The sequence below is a fragment of the Lissotriton helveticus genome, chromosome 11 (genome assembly GCF_964261635.1).
Source record: "Lissotriton helveticus chromosome 11, aLisHel1.1, whole genome shotgun sequence".
Classification (NCBI taxonomy): Eukaryota; Metazoa; Chordata; class Amphibia; order Caudata; family Salamandridae; genus Lissotriton; species Lissotriton helveticus.
In genome coordinates, this window is record NC_136072.1 from 792,828,586 (window position 1) to 792,849,324 (window position 20,739).

Genomic DNA, 20,739 nt, shown 5'->3' on the forward strand with positions numbered 1-20,739 from the left:
TTTGGGAGCACAGTCTTGCTTATTGAATTACCTCCCCCCACCTCTCACTGCTTCCAGCGATGCTCAAGCTTATTGCTCAATGGTATGCATCAGCTGTCTATTCGTTCGCTCTGCTTACGTTTTTGCATTGTTCAGTTTAATGGGTCCGCTAGAGTGGGCCAATTTGTTTGAGTATCTAGGCACCATCCTGAATGACAAGCTTGACTGGTCAGCACACATTTTGAAGCACAGGCTTAAATTGGAGACATATGCCGGAGGGGGGTTAAAAGTCCACCAGAGCTCCATATTCAAACCAGTGGTCCTAATATGCGCTCACCAGGTCCGAGGTGCGGCCCTCAATGGCCCCGAGTTCTTTGGTCAAAAAGACCCCAAACCCCGAGAAACAGTTGAGAATAGGTTCCTCAGGCAAGTGCTGACCTTTCTGGTCAGCACTCCACTAGTCCTGCTAAGGCTAGATTTGGACTGATAGCAAAACAGGGTTAGGCTCTGATCAGTAAGGCTGAGCCCAATCAAAGTTCATAACAAGAGAAATGCCATTACTGATACCTCATTCAGAATCACAGTTTTGACAAAAATGCACAGACAACCGTTCAATGCATTTGGTGCTATTTAATAGCTGTTTAACCCCTTCGATGCTTGTGACGGAACCATTCCGTCATGCCTCACGGTTGAGCTGTGCGGATGACGGAATGGTTCCGTCACGACCACACCCGCGAATGGAATGTTCAGCACCGGGGGAGAATCGGCGCCGCAGGCAAGGTGTTAATTTGCAAAATTGATTTATAAATTATTTAGACTTTCAAAGATTTCCAAAAGACATATAAGACATAAATATACAACCACTGTAAGTGGAAACGAGAAAGAAGTGCAGCAAAATTCACACAAATACTATCATTCAAACTAAGTCAGTCGTTTCACAAACACACCTCATGCATTCAACCTATACAAACGAACACAAATTAAGTGATGGGTCTGCCACAAAAAAAATTTTAAACCATTGTTTTGAATACACCTTATCCGCATTCATGTGCAAATTTACATTTGTTATTTGATATGGTGTAATATTGCCACAACAATTTCAGAGTTGAAAATTAGCAAAAGAAGCAACTTTGGCAAACCCGATGGTCTACGCGTTTCGAATCCCTTTCAATTAATTGGATTCTCCTCAGGACCAACCACACACATTACGGTGTGTTTAGGCTCCTTTCGATCCAAGCCAGTAGTCTTATCGACTCATCCAATGTTAAATCGTCTTGTCCACTGCGGGTTAAGACGCGAGTCCCTTGCTCACTTTGCCACTGGATTTAAGCAAGCCGGGCTGAAGACGGCTGTAATGCCAGAAACCGGTCCTCGGAAGCTTGTTTCCAGTCCAGGGAAGGCATGGCTTGGCAGTTCGGGCTGGACTGTTCCCATGAGGCACAGGGTCAGACTGATTTGCATATAGCCATGTCTGAACTGGGGTGGCAGAGTGGGCTAAAGAACGGTGATGGATTAAACCCAGATCTTTTGACTGGGTGTGAGTGTTTGATTGGTTCAGATGCTCCGTCCATTACCACCCCCTTTTGTGCCCCCCTTTTGTACCGCTTTTGGCTGCCATAAGTGCGGCAGGGAATGCTCAGACGTGAGTCCCTTGCTCACTTTGCCACTGGATTCAAGCAAGCCGGGCTGAAGACGGCTGTAATGCCAGAAACCGGTCCTCGGAAGCTTGTTTCCAGTCCAGGGAAGGCATGGCTTGGCAGTTCGGGCTGGACTGTTCCCATGAGGCACAGGGTCAGACTGATTTGCCTATAGCCATGTCTGAACTGGGGTGGCAGAGTGGGCTAAAGAACGGTGATGGATTAAACCCAGATCTTTTGACTGGGTGTGAGTGTTTGATTGGTTCAGATGCTCCGTCCATTACCACCCCCTTTTGTACCGTATCTTTGAGCTTAGCACTTAACCTGAAAAGTAATTATAACCGTGATTTACTGTTAACGCAACTTTCCTCCATAGGACTACATTGCCTGGTTTTTGCGAGAATTTCTTCTAAGTATCGATTTTCAAAACTTACAAACATTCCTTAAAAATCGCCTGTATAACAAAAACGATTTCTTTCAACAGTTTACAGAAAATGCACCAGGGATGAATCCAGGGTCCAGCCCTGAGTAAGAAAAACATTCGTAAAGTGATTTTATTGCATTTACTTAAAACTTCCCATTGAACTCAATGTTATTTTGTGTTTAACTTGTGTTGCATATTACAACAACTGTAACTATTGCATTCCAAAGTGTAGTGCTATTAGAAAGTATTCAATTGCAACATCTTATTCTGAGAAAGTATTTGATACCACTGTGGTTCTAAAATAAAGTAAGTATTTTTTTATATACAAAACAATTGGCCTAGAGTTCAGTTCTTGAGTGTGAGAGACCATTTGCTGACTGAGTGTGTACAACAAATGCTTTACACCGTCCTCTGATACTGCCTTACTGCTCGACCAAGCTACCACTTTAGAGAGTAAGGTTATGTCTAACTTTAGCCTCTAAGCATGTAAGTAAGAGCCCAGGGCAGCCCTGGACTGCTAGAAGCACAGCTGTGCTTCTAGCAGTCCAGGGCTGCCCTGGGCTCTTACTTACATGCTTGTTAATTAGGAGGGAGTCGGCACACATCCCTCATTCTAGAAAGCACGCTAAGATTTTTCAAAACACCCATAACCCCACCCTTACAATTGATCACGGTTGTGCAGATCCACCCTTAACAAAGATAACTTTAGCCTCTGCCATACCTCTGGGGACTGTGGACTCTGTGCACACTGAACCTTACATTGGTGCAGTATATACAGAGCCACTTTCTTATAGCCAGAAAGCTGTATGTCCTGTTCAGGCACGGTTCATTACCTATTCTATCCATCACTCCGAAATGGGCAAGTACTGATAGAATAGCCAAGATGGATTGCCCATCTTGTGGTCATGGCGAAGAAACAGTGGCTCATGCCCTGTTCATCCGCCTTGAGTATAGCCGGCACAGAGGCATGCAGAATTTTAAGTCTGACACCAGCAGGCACATTGTTTTTGGAATCTCCAGGTACTTATTTGCTAATTGGTGAATAAGGAGGAAAAATGTCCTAACACCAGTCAATAGATAGGACATCAGTGCAAGCTCGGTAGGGAACACCACATGGAGGAATGTTGTAAAGGTTAATGATTTTAATAACTAATCATCTCCAACCTAATAATTGCTGACAACACTGGTGCTATGTATAGAATAGATGGACTTCGTTTTTAGCCTTTTTGAAAATCATTGTGTCTTTTTAATTTGTAGCATGACTTTTAAACACATCAATGTGGGACAGTGTTTTACTGATTTTATTTGTCTAATTTTATTGGATTTAATCAATGGTTGGAGGGCACGTTATGCTTTGTATTATGTACATAGCCAAATTATTTTGTATTTCTAATATTTTTTATATGAATGTCTCCTTATGGCAAGTGGCTAAAATAAAAAGCATTGACTGGCAGTGTTCAACTAGAGACTGACTGTATCCTTCCTTCTTCTCTAGTTTCCAAAGACGTATTTTCCCCATGGCGACCTTAGCAAAACTCATGAAATCTGCCCTCTTCCTGTCGGCCTGTACCGGAGTGGGGGTAGTGCTATGGGTAGTAGTGGCACCAAGCGAGGAGCGGAAACAGGTACTAATAAAGGTACTGTACTACAACATCCATTATGCAACTTCTAAGGGGTCATAGTGACTTTAATTCTACAGACCAGGATTACAGCATAGCTTGTTATATAAATGCTACAGTGTAAGAAGTGTGACTATCTATATTTTTGTACAGTATATTTCGTCTGTGGTTATAAAATTAGAGAATTTATTTGAGGCACCAGTTTAGTCAGGAGATTAGCCTCTATGCATATTTTGCAGGTTTTTTATTTTTATTTGAGTATTTTTTTAAGATGTATTTTGGCGACTTGCTCTCTATTTTGGCGTATTGAAAACATGTAAGAAACCTATTTGCTAGACTTTGTGATCTTCTGGGAAATATATAACAGGTGGATGTTACATACTGGAATGTTATGATGTAATTGTGGGAATGTTTAATTGTGAGGGATGTGTGGCGGGTTGCGTCAGCGCGTGACGAGTTCGAGGGAAGGTGAAGGGAAGGTACGCTTAATCCGCAGGTCGCGGGGTGAAGAAACTAAGTATAGAATGTTACTTACTTCGTATCGCGGGTAAGAAGCCTCGAGCGTGGCTGTTAAGCTTACGGGCGGGTTGCCTGGAATGAGAGTCGCGCGTAGGGGAGTTTAAAGGAAGTGCGCGTGCAGGCGTTAAAGGAAGGACTAAAGGAAACTTAAACTTCCCTCGAACTCGTCACACATCCCTCACTCTTTTCAGAGGTTTCATCGTTCACACCATTGATCGGCACTTTCCCAAACTTAACGCACAGCCCACTGCATACCCTGTTCTCACCGTTCTTTCGTCTTCCCCACAGCGCTCCTTGACAAAGGGCCACCGGCCCGAAATGCATTGGAGATGTTCACTTCACCTTATCGCCATGTACTAAACTCGAAAAAGATATGATGTGAATATCTACAGAGAAAATTGTACCAAAACTTTCAACCATTAAAATCACGTAACAACAAAAATTGAACTTTCTTTGAATCATAGTTTTGAACTTCAAACGTAGTGCCTCCATTGGGGATGCAGCTGCATTACGATGCCTACACTACAACTCAGTATTTAGTACGCGTTTTGACGGAAACGCGACCCTAGAGTGCACACGAAACTGAAAACAATTCAATAACAGATCTATCAACATCAACCCACACCCGCTGTGCCCCTCCTAACTTCTACTTTCAATGTTTAATTGTAGGCACTCGGTAACCCTTTTAATGAAAGAATCCATCATTGCCAACATTGGATCATTGAAAGCAGAAGTAACCACAGGCTTTTATTTCAGATTAAAAAAAGCCTTAAACTATTGCTCTTTCTCACCCCTTGCAAGTTAGACATTTCAAAAGAGCAACTTTTGGTGTCTGAGTTTAAATGGTATGTGACTCTAAGCTCCATTCAAATGAGTTGGAAATACATGTCAAAGCCCCGACTTTTTTGGAGCAGATTGTCAATTAGCTTCACTAATGGATGGTCTCGTCTATTAAATAAAGATGCTAATAAATAAAGATGCTTAAGTGAACAGGCGTATACTAGCAAAGGTTGTGTTTTAAAGTGTACAAACTGAGCAATGCGGCTGCATATACGCTGCATTGTACTACCCTAGAAGCCAGCAGCATGTTCTATTGTACTCCGCTCAACAGTCACACAGGGCCCTCGCATTTGCAGTATTTTTTTTGAAAGGAGACACTTGGACCCTGATCATGGAATGGGTGAGTGGGGTATTTACTTAATCCAGTAAATAATTTGTCCATGTCGGGTATTCCCGGGTGCCTTAAACACAAATGTCTACTTTTCAGAGTATTGTTTATGGTACGGGGGCATGACACATGGGTGCTGTGTTTTAAGCAACAAATTCAGAATTTTGTGCCGATATACCACACATTTTCTCTCGCCACAAATCTTACAAAATCTGACGGCAACATTGCATTGATGCAGTGGTTTAGTACGTGACTCGCAATATTTTTCAAAGGTGTAATATTGTGATGCATTCTAGTAGTTGGGAGTGGGCGGAGCTAGGGGGCCAGAGGAAGAGGAGGAGCGGAGACAGGAAAGGGGCAGTTAGAGTAGGGACAGGGACATAGCAAGAAGCACAGAATAAAGCTCTTGTAAAATATGATGAGTGTTTGTCGTTATTGATACAAAGACACGAGAGCTGGCGACGAGGGTGGGATAGTGCAGTCTGCCATCCCTAGAACACCACGAAGAAGCGTCCGTTCCCTTGCAGCGCAGAAAGAGGAAAACACTGCTGAAGACACGTGTGTCTTCATTGAGGCCGCCGCCCAGACCAAGAGGCCAGCGGTATTCGCCCCTGCTCCGCGATCGGCTGGTCGCGTAGAGCCCCGAGGGAGAAGCGTCATCGAGCGCTGGGAGCGTTTGATGTAAAACGCCGGTGCGCGCCAAAAAGGTGCTCACCCTCGATGCGTGTAAAACGGCACGCACTCGAGCAGAAGAAATCGGGAGCCTACCCCGATCCTGCCTGCTGCTCCGGTGACTGAGAGGCATCTGAGACACTGTGAGAGGCGTCTGAGGCACTGTCAAAAGCCTCGTGAAAATGCCCTGAAACCGAGCGCTATTCGGCGCCAAAAATCGGGAGCTCACCCCGGATGCGTGAGACTTGGCACGCGGTCGCCGATCGAGAGCGCGACTGGAGAAAGTAAGTCGGGAGCCCACCCCCATCTTACCTGACTGCTGCAGCGACGCAGAAAAGTGAGAGGCTGTAGAGAAACCCCACCGCCTCCAAAACCGGCTGCCGGTGAGTACTGGAAAGAATCAGCCCTGTGAGAATGAATGGAGATTAAAGTCTTGTGTGAGCTGAGAGTTCAGGGACGGCGGCCATCTTGGAGTCAGGCAGCTATTAGGACATCCCTTATGTGAGGATTGCAAGTGGCCATCTTAAAGTCAGGCAGTGTCAGACATTAAGAAATAAGCATTGATGCATGCAAAATAAGCACTGGCAAAAGCACCAGGAAAAACAAACAAGCATTGGCAACGACCCAATAAGCATTGGCAAAGGCCAGAAACAAGCAAACAAGCATTGAAAAATGCAAACAAGCATTGGTAAATGCAAACAAACAAGCATTGGCAAAGACCAAACAAGCATTGGCGAAGAACAAACAAGCATTGGCGAAGCCAATAGACAAGCAGACAAACGTTGGTAAATGCAAAACAAGCATTGGCGAAACCAAGCGAACAAGCATTGGCAAAGACCAAACAAGCATTGGCGAAAACCAAACAAGCAGTGGCGAAGACAAGAGATAAGCAAACAAGCAGTAGTAGATGCAGAACAAGCAGTGGCAAAAGCAAGCAGCAAGCGAACAAGTGTTGGCAAAGACCAAACAAACATTGGCGAAGACAAGCACACGCAAATAGAAGTGGTGCAAGAAAACAAGCACTGGCCGATATACGAAGTGTGATGAAACAAGCCTAAGCAGATGCAAGAAACGTAATCAAACAAACATAAGCAAACGCAAGAGGTGCAAGAGACCAAGCACAAGCTAATGCAAGAGACAGATAAAGACAACGTTGAGCACAAACCGAAGAGTGCAGAATTGCTGAAGACCCCGAAGAGGGCAGTCCTGCAGAAGACCCCGAAGAGGGCAATCCTGCAGAAGACCCCGAAGAGGGCAGAACTGCAGAAGACACAGAGAGGACAGTCCTGCAGAAGACCCCGACGAGGGCAGTCCTGCAGAAGGCAGCACCAGAAACAAGCGAAGATCGCACTGAATGTAAACAAGCACGAGTACAAGAAACACGAAGTGAAAGGAGCAAAGGGCCAATGAACACAGCAAACACTGGCAAGTGCAAGGGATGCACTGAAAACAATCACAAGCCCGCACAACCCTCGAATGCGACAAACACAAGCAAAGGCAAGGGCCGGCAAGTGCCAAAGTAAACGTTCAGCACCACGTGAAGACAAACAATTCAAAAGTAACAGAGGCTAATAAAATAAATGATCCAAAAGTATGAGTAGATGAATGTCGAGGAAGCCTTCCCTCATCAACGAAGCGATTGAAGGACCTGTACTAGTCCAGAAGAGACGCATGCACGACCAAGATGTCAAATGTGCCAGGCACCATCTCGGAAGAACCATCAACCACCTGCAGCTAGCATGCAACTCTAAGGAAAGGGAACCACGAGTTACGCATAGTGTAGCTGAGTGGTGGCCATTCTGAACTCAAGAAATCCAAGTTTCACTCACTGGCGCATACGGAGATAGTTTTGAAGCTTACCAACCTCAAAGCAAACGACCAGACAAAGGATCTCGGCTGAAGAAGTCAGCAAAAAAGACGGGAAGCAAAGTGAACAGTCCTGTGCCTGTAATGGGTCAGAATTTTCCTCTCTCATGGCGGTGGGAGAAGTAACACAACGGTCCAATCCCTGCACTGAAGTGCCGCCCCCAGTGACACAGACTGACACTCGGAGTTTGGGTCTCAAATGGAACCGGTGGCTGGAATCACTGGACGATTTTCTTGAGGCAATTGGTGAGCGAAGAGATAGAAAATGTCTGATACTACTCCTCCAGCTCGTAGGTCATGAGGGCCGACGCTTAATCAGAACATTTCCTGCAAAGGACACAGAGACATACGAAAGACTCCAAGAGAAGCTACGTGCCCATTTCCATGCACAGGCAGACGTGGATCATGATCGCATCGTCTTCAACACAGCCCGGCAGGAACCAGGAGAACCATTGCCAAAATTCATCACCCGGTTGCAAAGTCTGGTACCATGTTGCCATTTCAATACATTTACGAATGAGGAAGCAGTTCAGCTCCGGATTGTAAGGATCCGGTCGCAGTTTCCGCAGGAGTGCCAGGAGCCGAAGAGAACCCCAACCCTTCCCCCCTACACCTCTTGTGCCTATCAAACACTAGGACACAAGGGTGATATGGAGGGAAAGGAGGGAACAAAACAAGGAAAGTAGGGGGAGACAAAACACTGGACTCTTCGGACACTGCTCTCGACTGCTTCTTTCGGAAGATGAAGCTACAAGGAATAATGGGTTAATACAACAACAGTCAACCCACAAACCCCCAATGTTAATACATAAACCACCTTTTACCTGAGAGCGCAAGGGTGTGTCAATGAAAGCAACTAGGACATCTTCTGGAAACATACATGTGAATATGGAACTTATGGATATCCAATGTGGCCTAGATTGAGGGATATGAAATATTACCTCTGGTTATGACACCGGTATGTACTTCTATAAGGGTATGAGTATGCTTCTTACCTAACCAGAACCACCTCTCGGCTAAAAGGTTTTGTATGGTAAAAGGTCGGGATCACAGAAGCAGGGGTCTGGAGGGCAATAAATACATACATAAACACCAATAGAATATTTGATAAGAACACGATGTAAATACAGTGCGCTACAAGCGCTTTACCGGTTCTTCTTGTCCCTGTACTGTGGTGAATGCCAGAATCCGGGAAGTCCAGAGAACGAACAAATAATATGGCAAAAAGGGGAAGGAGGACTCTCGCTAGGCGGACCACGAATCCCACAATGCCACGTAAACCACTCGCACCACTGCTCCCGCAAATACCGGCCGTTCGGCGGGACCTTAGTCCGGCCCAATGACGGGTCCGCAAGAAACAGGGCGAAGTAAGTCACAGTGACACCGGGTTAAGACAGCCGGCGCTGAGTGAGGAAAAGAAAGAGAAGTAGAACCCGCGTTAAACAGGACACGAGGGTCTACCGGGAATGAGGCAGAAAACTTCTGTACTACCCCTGAGGAGAATTCACCGAAGACAACTCTCGGGGTGAGGTAAACAGGAAGGAAGGAGCTTCGGTAAAGGAATCAGGTAAGCGGCATCAGATACAGGAATGGCCGCTCTGGAGTCCGGGCGAAAGGTAAGGTCAGTAATACTGTGACCCCAAGCCAGGACTAAACAAATAAACAAAAGAGCACGGCAAAGGAAAGCTGTGCCTCAAATCAAGGACGTGCGCTCACGAACAAACATGGGCGTGTAACGGGAAGTGGCCAAGCGGAAGTGACGACTCTGAAGAGAAGAAACTAGATCGCAAAGCGCTGAGCGCCTGGGGAAGCGAGCTTAAGTTCCTGCTCGGACCCCTCGCGCATGCGCATCACTGCGAGGCCATTTTGGATTGGTCTCGATAGTTCGTCTTTAAGTTCCGCGGAGGCTAGGCAGGCGTGACACGGATAATCGAAGGCTGTTTAAATTCTAACACAAAGCGCAAGATCCTTCGAGGGCAGTGGTCGCTAAAGGAAATCATCAGAAAGGCCGAAGCTGGAGTGCCGGTCAAAGCGAGAGACATATCGAAAGAATTGCACTCGAATGCAAAACACAAAGATACCAGGAAAGAGACATCCCTCATGTCTGGGAACAAAACCCAAGAAACAAACAAAACCAGAAAGAGGGAGGGTGTAGGCAGACCAGAGTCAAGACAAAAGGAGAGACAAAGGGACATGAAGTACTCCAAACAACGGGAGAGACAAAGTGACATGAAATACTCTGAGTCAACAACACAAAAGACCAGGATGAGTCAGGATTGCGATAGCGGCACTGATACAACCTCAAGGAGTTATTCAACATATGGTGCAAACGGTTCTGAAGCAGATGAAGTGTCAAGTGGGACAGATCGCACCAATGGACCAGATGACAGTCTGCCCAACAAACGCGCAAGAAAGGCAAAATATAGAAGACTGGACCAGTCACGTCTGGAAATCGGTACACGATCACACACAAGCACCTCACTGTTTGCCAAATTCTAGAGACGAGTCCGAGGAGACATCAAACAGGAGAACACATCACACCGGTAGCACAGATGTCAGTGCACCAAACAAGTGTGAAGAGGAAGCGAACTACATAAGATGGACTGATTCACTCAGACAACGTAAAGGGGAAGACAAACGCATTCATGACATCCGAGATAATGAAGAAACTGAGAGGAGGTCATTACCATCATGCGAGAGAGGCAGAAATGAAATACCTTGGGATCAAACTCAAGAAACAAGTACGTGGTTATCGAACAACTTCTCCAGTGAATTGACAACGAAGATACTCGGAGAAACAACCCAAAGATAACTCCGACGTGAAGAGCAGCTCGTCGCGGACTACCCATGTTAGAAATCCACCTGTTAAGACATTCTTAAAGGAACGTTCTCAAAGGAAATCGACAAAGAACTCCTCTGATTCAGAAAGCATGTCGGTCCGATCCTTCGAGTCAACCGAGTCGTGGTCCCAACAACGGCCATGGCGTCAATCACCCGAACACACCAGAGAACCAAGGGACATTCTTCCTGTCAAGAGCAACATGTCTCACGATCTTCGAAGGGGCGTGGCTTGGGCGCCGATGGTGGAGGTCGCCTAGACGCTCGGCTCCGCGGTCGAGCCTCTATTAATCCTGTACCCGGGGGTTTATTGGGGGCCCCGACCCCGCACAGACATCCCCTACACCCTGCGGACCTCCCTGCCCTGGCCGCGGGACTGCAGCTGCCGCTGGGTCGAAGCTGAGACGAGGTGCGGGAGCCGAGCGGCGCGAACCAAGATGGCGCCTGCTCCGCTCTAACTGCGGCGAGAAGCGGTCGGAGACCCAGAGGAGTCGGCGATCCCTCTTCAGAGAAGGGACATAGCTGGATTTTTCTCCCCTACACACTCCGGAGGCGGACGTCGGCACCTGGAGACCACTGGGGTGAGCCCTGCGGCTTTGCTGCGAGACACTGCGGAGACGTGCCGGAGGGGGAGGGGCGGATCGACCTGCCCGCAGCCGGGAGAAGAGCGGAGACGGGGAGCCGCGAGGCGGATTCTACACCCGCGCCGTCCTGCAACGCGGACCACACGGCAGCGCCGAGGGGGATCCGGAGGCCGCCCGAGCCGCTCCCTGCTGTGAAGGTACTGGGAGGAGCGGTGTAGTGCCGGTGGATGGCGCTTTAGCTGGCGGGGCTGAGAAGCCGGCGAGCACATAGTGACGGACGGAGGGGGACAGACGCCTCAGGTCCACGCTCTGGAGACGCTGAGACTTGCCGAGGGCAGAGGCGGAAGAGGGGCTGAGACAGCCCTTGGCCACCGCTATCGCCCCGAAACCCAGAGTTGAGCACTGGAGCGGAGTGGCTGCTGGGACCTGCGGGGGGACTCCTGGCTCACGCATAACGAGCCCAGGCCGGGCGGAGCTGGATCTTCCGAACGGGCGCCCAGATCACGCGCTGGTACCTGGCACGGAGGAGGAGCGCGCAGCTGCCCGAGCGCTGTCGCCACCTTGGCGGGACGTTTCCTACCCCCCACATGGATATTGCATCCACCAGTGGACATCCATTGACCTAGGTGAGCAGGGTCCTCACGCACCAGACGTGCCTGCCTGCGAGCACCCACCCTGACCACCTTGACCACCGCCTGGTAGCCCGCTAGCCTTGAGGCCGGTTGTTGTCCACGTGGAGGGCGCTTTAAGGACTTTTGGAGGGCGCCGTGCGGCCTTCGCTACCCCCCGTTACCGAGGAGACCCTCCGGTGGCCCCCCACGCGTCATGGGAAAGCCAAAGGGCCCTAAAGGGGGCGCCCAGGCCACCTCTGATACAGTTCCGCCTGAACCGGAAGAGGGCCGACACCTGGAAGGGCCGAATACTCCGCAGCTTCAGGAGCAGCTGGACCAAATCCTGCGGGCAATCACCGAGACTAGATCGGCCCTCCGAGAGGATATAGCCCAAGTGGCGACGGGCTTGGGCCTGCTTAGAGCGGACCACGGTAAGCTCTCAGACAGGGTGAAGGAGGTGGAGGGCTTGGTGCGCCACTTGGAACCGGAGCAGAAAGCACTGAACGCCACGATGAAAGACGCTCTGTCCAGAATCGAAGCCCTAGAGAAACGTGCGGAGGATGCGGAAGGACGCAACAGGAGAAATAACATTCGGATAGTGGGCCTTCCGGAGAAAATTGAGGGTGAGGACATGGTGGCGTTTCTGGAGGATTGGCTGCGAACGACGGTGGCGCCGGAAGGGCTGTCGCCCTTCTATACGTTGGAACGGGCACACAGGGTGCCGGCCAGGCCGCCGTTGCAGGGTGGCCCCCCCCGACCGGTGGTGGCGAGGTTGCTCCATTTCCGCGACAGGGACCTGCTGTTACAGGCGGCCTGGAGGGGGGGACCCTACCAGGTGGACAATAGCCGTGTGAACATTTTCCCGGATTACACCTACGAGACGCAGAGACGTCGATCCTCCTTCCTAGCGGTGAAACGTGAACTGCGTGCTGAAGGCATCCAATACTCCTTGCTCTTCCCGGCACGGCTCCGCATCATCATAGATGAGACTACCAAGTTCTTCAACACCCCGGACGAAACATGCAGCTGGCTTGAATTGTACAGAGCCGGCAAGGATGGCTTTGGGGCCTCTTCTCAAGCAACAATGGGAGACAGTCTGCTGCGGCGACCTAAGAGGTTCAGGCACCGCAGGGGGAGAACCGCTCGCCCCTCCACGGTGGAGACAGCGGCGGAGAGGCGTGGAGTGATAGAGATGGTCTCTTCCATATCTGGCCCTCAAGGTGACCAGGAGAAAACGCAATCGGATCCTGATGAAAGCGGGGGCCGCTCCGGCACGGAGGGCTCGGAGGTTGATAGTCTGAAACTCCCGGCTGTCACCCCGGAAACGGCGGAAGGTCTACTAGATGAACAATGACACTGATGGGTGAGCCGGTTCTGGTGGTGGGAACGGGGGTCGGGGGTTGTGGGGAGGCTGTTTGAGTGGGAGGATGGACCTCGCATGAGGAAATGTTTACTTTCTGACTGTGTGAGGGGTTACGGGGCTCCCATACGTAACCCATAATTGCAAGGGGCTCGGCCTCGTGATGGCTTGCGGTGGGCGGCCCACATTGTTGCTCAACCCCCCATATTGCCCTTAAGGCATACCTACGGTGGCTACCGTCAGGTTAGTTGAGGAAAGGTTTATGGAGGGTGCAGTTTGGATGGGGTCTAGATGGTACTGTTTGGAACCTGTTCTGGGGGGGAGGGTGTGGGATTCTTGTTTGATAGTTTCTTCATTGTTGTTGGAAAGGGAACTCGTCATTGGTAAGAGAGTGGCTGGGTATTTAACCGAGCCTGTACTGCACTTAGAGAGACTGGAACGCAAAATATGGGATTATGGCTGATATCTCAACTCTGAAATGTATCACCTGGAATGTGAGGGGCCTGCACACCATGACCAGGCGACATAAGGTTCATGCTTATTTAGTGCGCAGGGGGGATACAGATAGCGCTCCTGCAGGAGACACATCTCACCAAATCAGAAGGGCTCGCGCTACAGCGCAGATGGAGAGGTCAAGTGTATAACACCACATACTCGGCTTATGCAAGGGGGGCGCTGATATGGATTAAGGCGGGAGTGCCCTTACAGGTACATAGTCACACAATAGATCCGGGAGGGAGATTTGTGGCAATTGCAGGGAGACTAGGGGGTCGAGAAGTGAACATCTGCTGCATTTATGCGCCTAATACAGACCAACTCGCCTTTCTGACTGAATTGTCGGGTTCATTGGCCCGCTACCTGTCGGGCCCATCCTTCTGGGGGGCGATTTCAACTCGGTGACAGACGTCAATCTGGATAGGTCCCATCCTCCCCTTCCGGACTCCCCGACACATCGGGTGGCCAGAGGCAGAGTAGATTGGCAGGCTAAATGGGGTCTGGTGGATATCTGGCGAGCGCAACACCCGCACGCCCGGGACTACTCCCATTTCTCCGGCATGCACGAGTTGCATGTGAGGCTGGATGGCCTGCTGGGATCGAGAGAGGTGGTCTCGTCGGTCTTACGGTCTGAGTACTTGACGAGAACCATCTCAGACCACAATCCGCTACTGATTGATCTCCGTTGGCACCAGGGCGTCCCTTGTGTACCAACCTGGAAGTTACGACCGGAACTCCTGGAAGACCAGGTGTTCCGTAGTGACTTAGAAGCCAAGATAGCGGGATACTTTGAGCTGAACGAGAACACGACTGCAGAGAGGGCCACGGAATGGGACGCCTTTAAGGTGGTTGTTAGGGGTTACTGCATCACGCAGAAAGTTGGAGTACGCCGTATACTCCTGGAGGACCTAGCGAAAGCTGATAGGGCCCTCCGCGACCTAGAAGTCGCCCGCCCTGGCCACCCGGAGCTCCAACAACAAGTTTTAGCGGCTAAAGAAGCTGTGGCGGTTGAGGTTGAGCGTCTACGAAGCTATGACTATAAAACATACCTGACTAGGTCACTGGCTGAGGGCGATAAATCGAGTACGCTACTGGCTTGGCTCGCCAATCCGGCTAGACGCACCTCGCCGATTGTGGCCATGCAGACTGCGGAAGGCAGTGCGGTGTATACTCAACCCGAAATCCTTCACTGCTTTTGGACTTACTATAAACAGCTCTATAGTAGTCGGTTGGCCCCAGACGTTATCCCGACGGATGCCTTCCTGAGGGACCTCCCGATCCCTACTCTGGAACCGGAGCGGGCGAAAGACCTGGGGCGAGACGTGGAGATCGGGGAGATCAGACGTGCCATAAAAAACATGGCGCGGAATAAAACTCCGGGCCTCGATGGACTCCCAGTTGAGTTCTATGCTGTGTACATAGAGCTCCTGGCCCCCAAACTCCTACAGGTTTATAAGGAAGCGAAGACTTTAGGGAGGCTACCGGGTACGATGCGGGAGGCCCTGGTGGTACCTTTACTTAAACCTGACCGCGAGGGAGTGGAACCAGCGTCTTACAGGCCGCTCTCAATGCTCACGGTCGATTATAAGATCTTGAGCAGCATATTGGCCGCACGACTGCTGGGCCACATGAGCTCCTTGGTACATATGGACCAAGCGGGCTTCATCCCCGGACGAAACACCACGATGAACATCCGGCGCTTGTTTCGCCTGTTGGAGGGAGACCACGCCTATGCCTCGGACCCTGCGATTCTCTCGATAGATCTTGAGAAAGCCTTTGACAGTTTAGAATGGGTTTATTTACACAGGATCCTGGAGCGGTTTGGTTTGGGGGAGGGTTTCCTGGGATGGACCAAAGTGTTGTACTCCTCAGCGATGGCTAGGGTGAAATCGGGCCCGCTGATATCTCAACGCTACCCTGTAGAAAGAGGCACGAGGCAGGGCTGCTCCCTATCTCCATTGCTATTCGCCCTAGCAGTGGAACCGCTGGCAATTTCGATCCGCACTGGGGCCCACTACAGGGGATTGCAATCTCCGCTGGGCCACCAGTACATATCCCTGTACGCGGATGACCTGTTGCTTTTCCTGGAGGACGTTGGACCGGCCCTGGCTGGAGCGGACTCAGTGCTCACGGCCTTTGGTGCGGTGTCCGGGCTCCAGGTAAACTGGGCTAAGACCTGCCTGTTCCCGATCCGACGCGACAGTCCCGTACCGGACATTCATAGGGAGATCCGCTGGGAGCCGGCTTGTTTTAAGTACTTGGGGGTGCACGTTTACCATTGCCCTGCTGACACGCTTGAAGGTAACATCTCCAGGGGTATCCGAGCGCTCAAAGGCAGCATGTCCTTTTGGTCCACCCTGCCCTTGTCAGTGGCGGGGAGAATTGCTTTGTTGAAGATGGTCGCACTGCCCCGTCTTTTATACTACTTCAGGACGTTGCCGATCTGGATCCCTAGATCTACGTTTCAGGGCCTGGAGTCCATGATAGTGACGTTCCTGTGGGGCGCGGGGCGCCGCAGGGTGGCGCTCAGAACCTTGCAAAGACCTAAGACGGAGGGGGGGCTGGCGGCGCCTGACTTTGAGAAGTACTATTTGGCTGCACAGCTACAGACCTATACCCAAGAGTTGGCGCGCGAGTTTCGGGGTCCGGGCGAATCAAGGGGTACTGGCATACCCCGACATGTCCTGGCGTATATTGCATTACAGCAGAAATTAGATCTGCGGGACCTCACTCTGGAGGAACGCACCATACGCTCGTGTTGGAACAGAACACACCGTAAAATAGGAGATACAAGACCTTATGCCCCGGAGATCCCGCTGGGAGTGCTCACTGCACTACCCCACGGTGGAGACTGGTCACGGCTGGGTGAATGGGAGGAAAAGGGTATACAGATCGTGGGTGACCTCTACGAAGACGGGACGTTGTTGCCCTTCCGGGCGCTTCTGGACCGCTATGATGTCCCTAGAGGCGATTTTTTGCTCCACGCGGCGGTCATAAGGGCACTCCAGGCACATTGGAAGATGGGCCAGGAGGAACCGCAGGTGTCGAAGGCGTGCCAATACGTCATGATGTCGGCGGGGACAGTGAAAGCAGTCTCCTGTCTATACTCCAGAATGGTGGAGGATAGACTGACCCCCTTGACGACCCTCAAGGCCAGTTGGGAAATGGACATAGGAAAAGAAATCCCGGAGACCGCATGGGCCCAGCTGGTGCAGCGGCCCTGGAAGGGCACACGGAATGCCCGATTCCAGTTAGTCCACTTCTACGTTATACACCGCGCCTATTTGACACCGGAGAAACTCCAGAAATACTTCGACCTAGAAACGGCGGCCTGCCCTAGATGCAGGACGGACGGAGCGGACCTGCTGCATAAGTTGTGGTCCTGCCCAATGCTGACTTCCTACTGGCTGTTTGTGGGAGAAACACTGACTGAAGTGACAGGCAGATCGTTACAGATAGATGCAGCTGGGGGGATCCTCCATTGGTTTCCGCATACCCCCAAAACCAAGATTACTAATAAGTTTATAGACTTAGGGCTGCTTCTGGCAAAACGAGAAATCACCAGACACTGGAAGGCGCGAGCTGGTCCTACAGGCGATAGGTGGCGTAATGAACTTCTCAAGTGGGCGGGGAGTGAAAGCACATTGCGATACCAGCAGGCGAGGAAGCGGCGAGATGAGAGAGCCCTAGAGTTGGCGCAGGCATGGGAGACGCTGGTGCAGGCCCTACGTGATCATAATACACACACTGACTCTGATAGCACGGAAGGAGAGCGGCCTAGATCCCGATAACAGCTCACTAGTGGGTTGGCCCTCCGAAGATGAACTGAGTCTCTTCTAACACTCTGATAGACCGCACGATACTCTACCAATGACGGGAGGGGAAGGGGAGGGGGAAAGAGGAGGGTTGCGCTAACGGCTTCCGTATACACTAGCATAAAGTACCGAAGCGACTGACGAATTGCTCCTCTGAGGGGAATGGGAAGTTTGGGGAGGGGAAAAGGGATGTTTTTGTTGGGTTGTTTAGAAAAGCAGACGTGTTTCATTTCTTCACCTACTGAACACTGCTGGAACGGAGAGTTGTTACCCATGACCTACTGGCACACGCCGCCCGACCCCCGGGTTGTGGGCTGAATGGCCGTGTATAGAATCGTTGATTTCAATATTTTAATGACTCGTGTTCTCTATTAGGTGCCAATAATGTGCTCACATTTCTTTCCTGCAATAAAAATATATTTGAAAAAAAAAAAAAGAGCAACATGTCTCACACCAATGTCTCTGAACACTCAATCATTCCACAAGACAACCTGTCATGTCAGTCACAGGTGTATCAAGACGTAAATAATACACCGTCACCCCTGATGGGGTCAGCGAGGCTGACTCAAAGGGCCTACAAAAGGAAAACAGATATAGTGGACCTTACTCACCGGATGGAAAAGGACCAGCCAGTCAATCTGCAAGGAAAGCCAGACGTGTCAATAGAGACAGATCATCATTGGATGAAAGAGAAACATACATATGCCCAGATGTTCCAAGGGTTCACCAGTCCCTAGCGGGAGTGGATGAGACAACCAGAGGCAATAAATGAGTCCCCAAACCATACCAAGACGATCTCTTCAGATCGTACCTTACCGTCTGGCACCCATGACTCTGAACAGGAGGGCAGTGGTGCCCTCAACCGGACAAGACAAACAGAAGCAAAAGGACATGCGGGTGCACGGAAGAGAACCAGAACCACATCCCCTCAGAAAAGAGATCGAGCGTCAATAGAACAAGAGTCGCAAAGAAAGACAAACTGCCGATATCAAACTGAGCCCTTCGCCATCACCTCAGACACTGAAGGTGAGTGGATCACCCAGAAGCTGATTGAAAATCACCACGAATCTGAGCATACGCAGATCACACGAAACGTTATGCAATTGCAGAGAAGCACTCTTGTAGTAAAGGATGCTCTCGTCAAGGTGACAGAAAGTCACACAAAGGAAACAGAGATGCGTCTACATGGCTCAAATGAACGACTCGCGGACCCGTGTGGCTGATCGAGGAACTAGAAATATGTTGGACGCTAAGTTCATTTTGTTAACAAAGGGGGAGATGTAATATTGTGATGCATTCTAGTAGTTGGGAGTGGGCGGAGCTAGGGGGCCAGAGGAAGAGGAGGAGCGGAGACAGGAAAGGGGCATTTAGAGTAGGGACAGGGACATAGCAAGAAGCAGGATGGGAGCTTTCCTCTGCATTTGGAATAAGGATACGCCAGCATTAAGCTTGAATTGCTGTATTTCTTGCCAAGGCTGATAAAAATATTGGGAAAACCATCAAGAGGTGTTCTATTCCTCATGAAGTATAATGTTGCTGTCACTTTTAACAGCACCTTTCCTTTACCTACATATCTTTGATTAATTCAACTTGTCTTTGTAAATCCACTTTTTTTAGCTCTCTTTACTCCCAATTTTCATGTGTACTTTCTCTTGCCTGCTGACTTTTCTACTTTACACTGTTGATCAGTGTAGGAACCATTTGAACAACGATCAGGAATGGCGGGTTGATGGCTAACATAAGTTGCGGCTTAACTTGGTGATTTTTTTCAGGCAGGTCACACCATGATAATTTTCACCAAGTTCTTTCAGGTTAGCATTCAACTCATCTGCTTAGTGCAAAAGTGTCCATGCCCTGATCCATTTTTTCTTCTAAGACCAGGAGCCCATTACCTCTATGTCCCTCATCCTTGACCCAGTCATAACTAAATGAGGTAGTATCCAATCACTGACAGGAAACAAACAGGAAACCCTTGATAACCTCACCCACCCTCCTGCTAAGGGCTATAATACAGTAACCTTACCATAGCACTTCCTGTTTTGTTTCCTGTCTTTGATGGGATATGGGGGACGCAGAGGTTTCTGCCGGGCTTTTGCCTCCAACTGGGCTTTGGGAATGGCCATGACCATGGTGGTAGCGACGGGAGTCAGAACGCATTTCTGGTCTCCTGAGATTCCAGGTATGTTTTTCTTCCATACACGCGCCACCGGTAGAACAACCTGCTTGGCTTGATTGTTCTCTTGATGTGCCCTCAAGCTGCTCTGGCAGGCTATGGCTAATCGGCGTTCCCGTGAGGCGGGTGCTCGATCGGCGTGTGTAGCAGGCTTTTGGTGGTCTACGCATGCGGTTGACCGTGCCTTAGCACTGCAGTTCAGGGGCCAGCGTGCTCCATAGCTCCTAGTCTGCGGTGGTTTCCCGGTGTCTGTATTGCACTTTGGCATCCTTTGGGAAGTCTTGGCAGCCGGCAGCGCCGTGTTCGCTGCAGAGGGTGGGGAAGGAGCATTTCTTTAGGCATTTCTGCACGGCGTACACGCCCCATTTTTGGAGTTCCCATTACCTGGGATATCAGGAGGATGGCCGGGCAGTGCTGATATGAACTAGCAGGGCCAGCATGTCCATTGCAGTCCAGTGCTGACGGCTGTGAGGTGCGCGCAGGTGCTGTCTTGGCTGCATTGCTCATGTCCTGGTCGGAGATTGCCCCCTTTCTGAAGGTAATGTCCTGTCAGTCATGTGTTTGTTCAAGTCATATGCGGTTTAAATTGCATTTTCTGGTGACTATATCTCTGGGAGCCTGGATGTTGGTGGTTGGTATTCTAATGTATTTGTGGTGGTGTTTCGGTCTCTGCTGGCTGCACTATGGGAAAACATGCTGGAAAGAGGAGGCATTGTTTTCCGACATTGTCATCAAGTTCCATGGAGAGTATGCCGTCAGCACCTCCCCCCTAATAAGAATTTGGGTGAGGAAAAGAGGTTTAAAAAGCTGATTTTCGAAATCTTGTCTGCCTTCAAAAAGAAAAAACCTAGTTCGCAGTCTGGAGGTGGGCAGGAGCTGTATTCTGACATTTCCAGTTCTAATTTGTCTGATGAATCGTCTGAGTTCCATGGAACATACAGAAAAATATATCTCTAACGACTTGCTGCGGGACATTCTG

At 50.0% G+C, this 20,739-nt stretch overlaps 1 protein-coding gene across 2 annotated transcripts in view; it reads left to right on the top strand.

Moving 5' to 3' along the window:
* The window catches only part of UQCC3 (ubiquinol-cytochrome c reductase complex assembly factor 3), a 119,285-nt gene that overhangs the window by 84,593 nt on the left and 13,953 nt on the right, over window positions 1–20,739 (top strand). For both annotated transcript variants that reach the window (XM_078666764.1, XM_078666765.1), the window contains exon 2: window positions 3,536–3,677. In XM_078666764.1, the coding sequence (XP_078522890.1) occupies window positions 3,558–3,677 (120 nt within the window). In that variant the 5' untranslated portion in view covers window positions 3,536–3,557. The remainder of the gene's footprint in view (window positions 1–3,535; window positions 3,678–20,739) is intronic.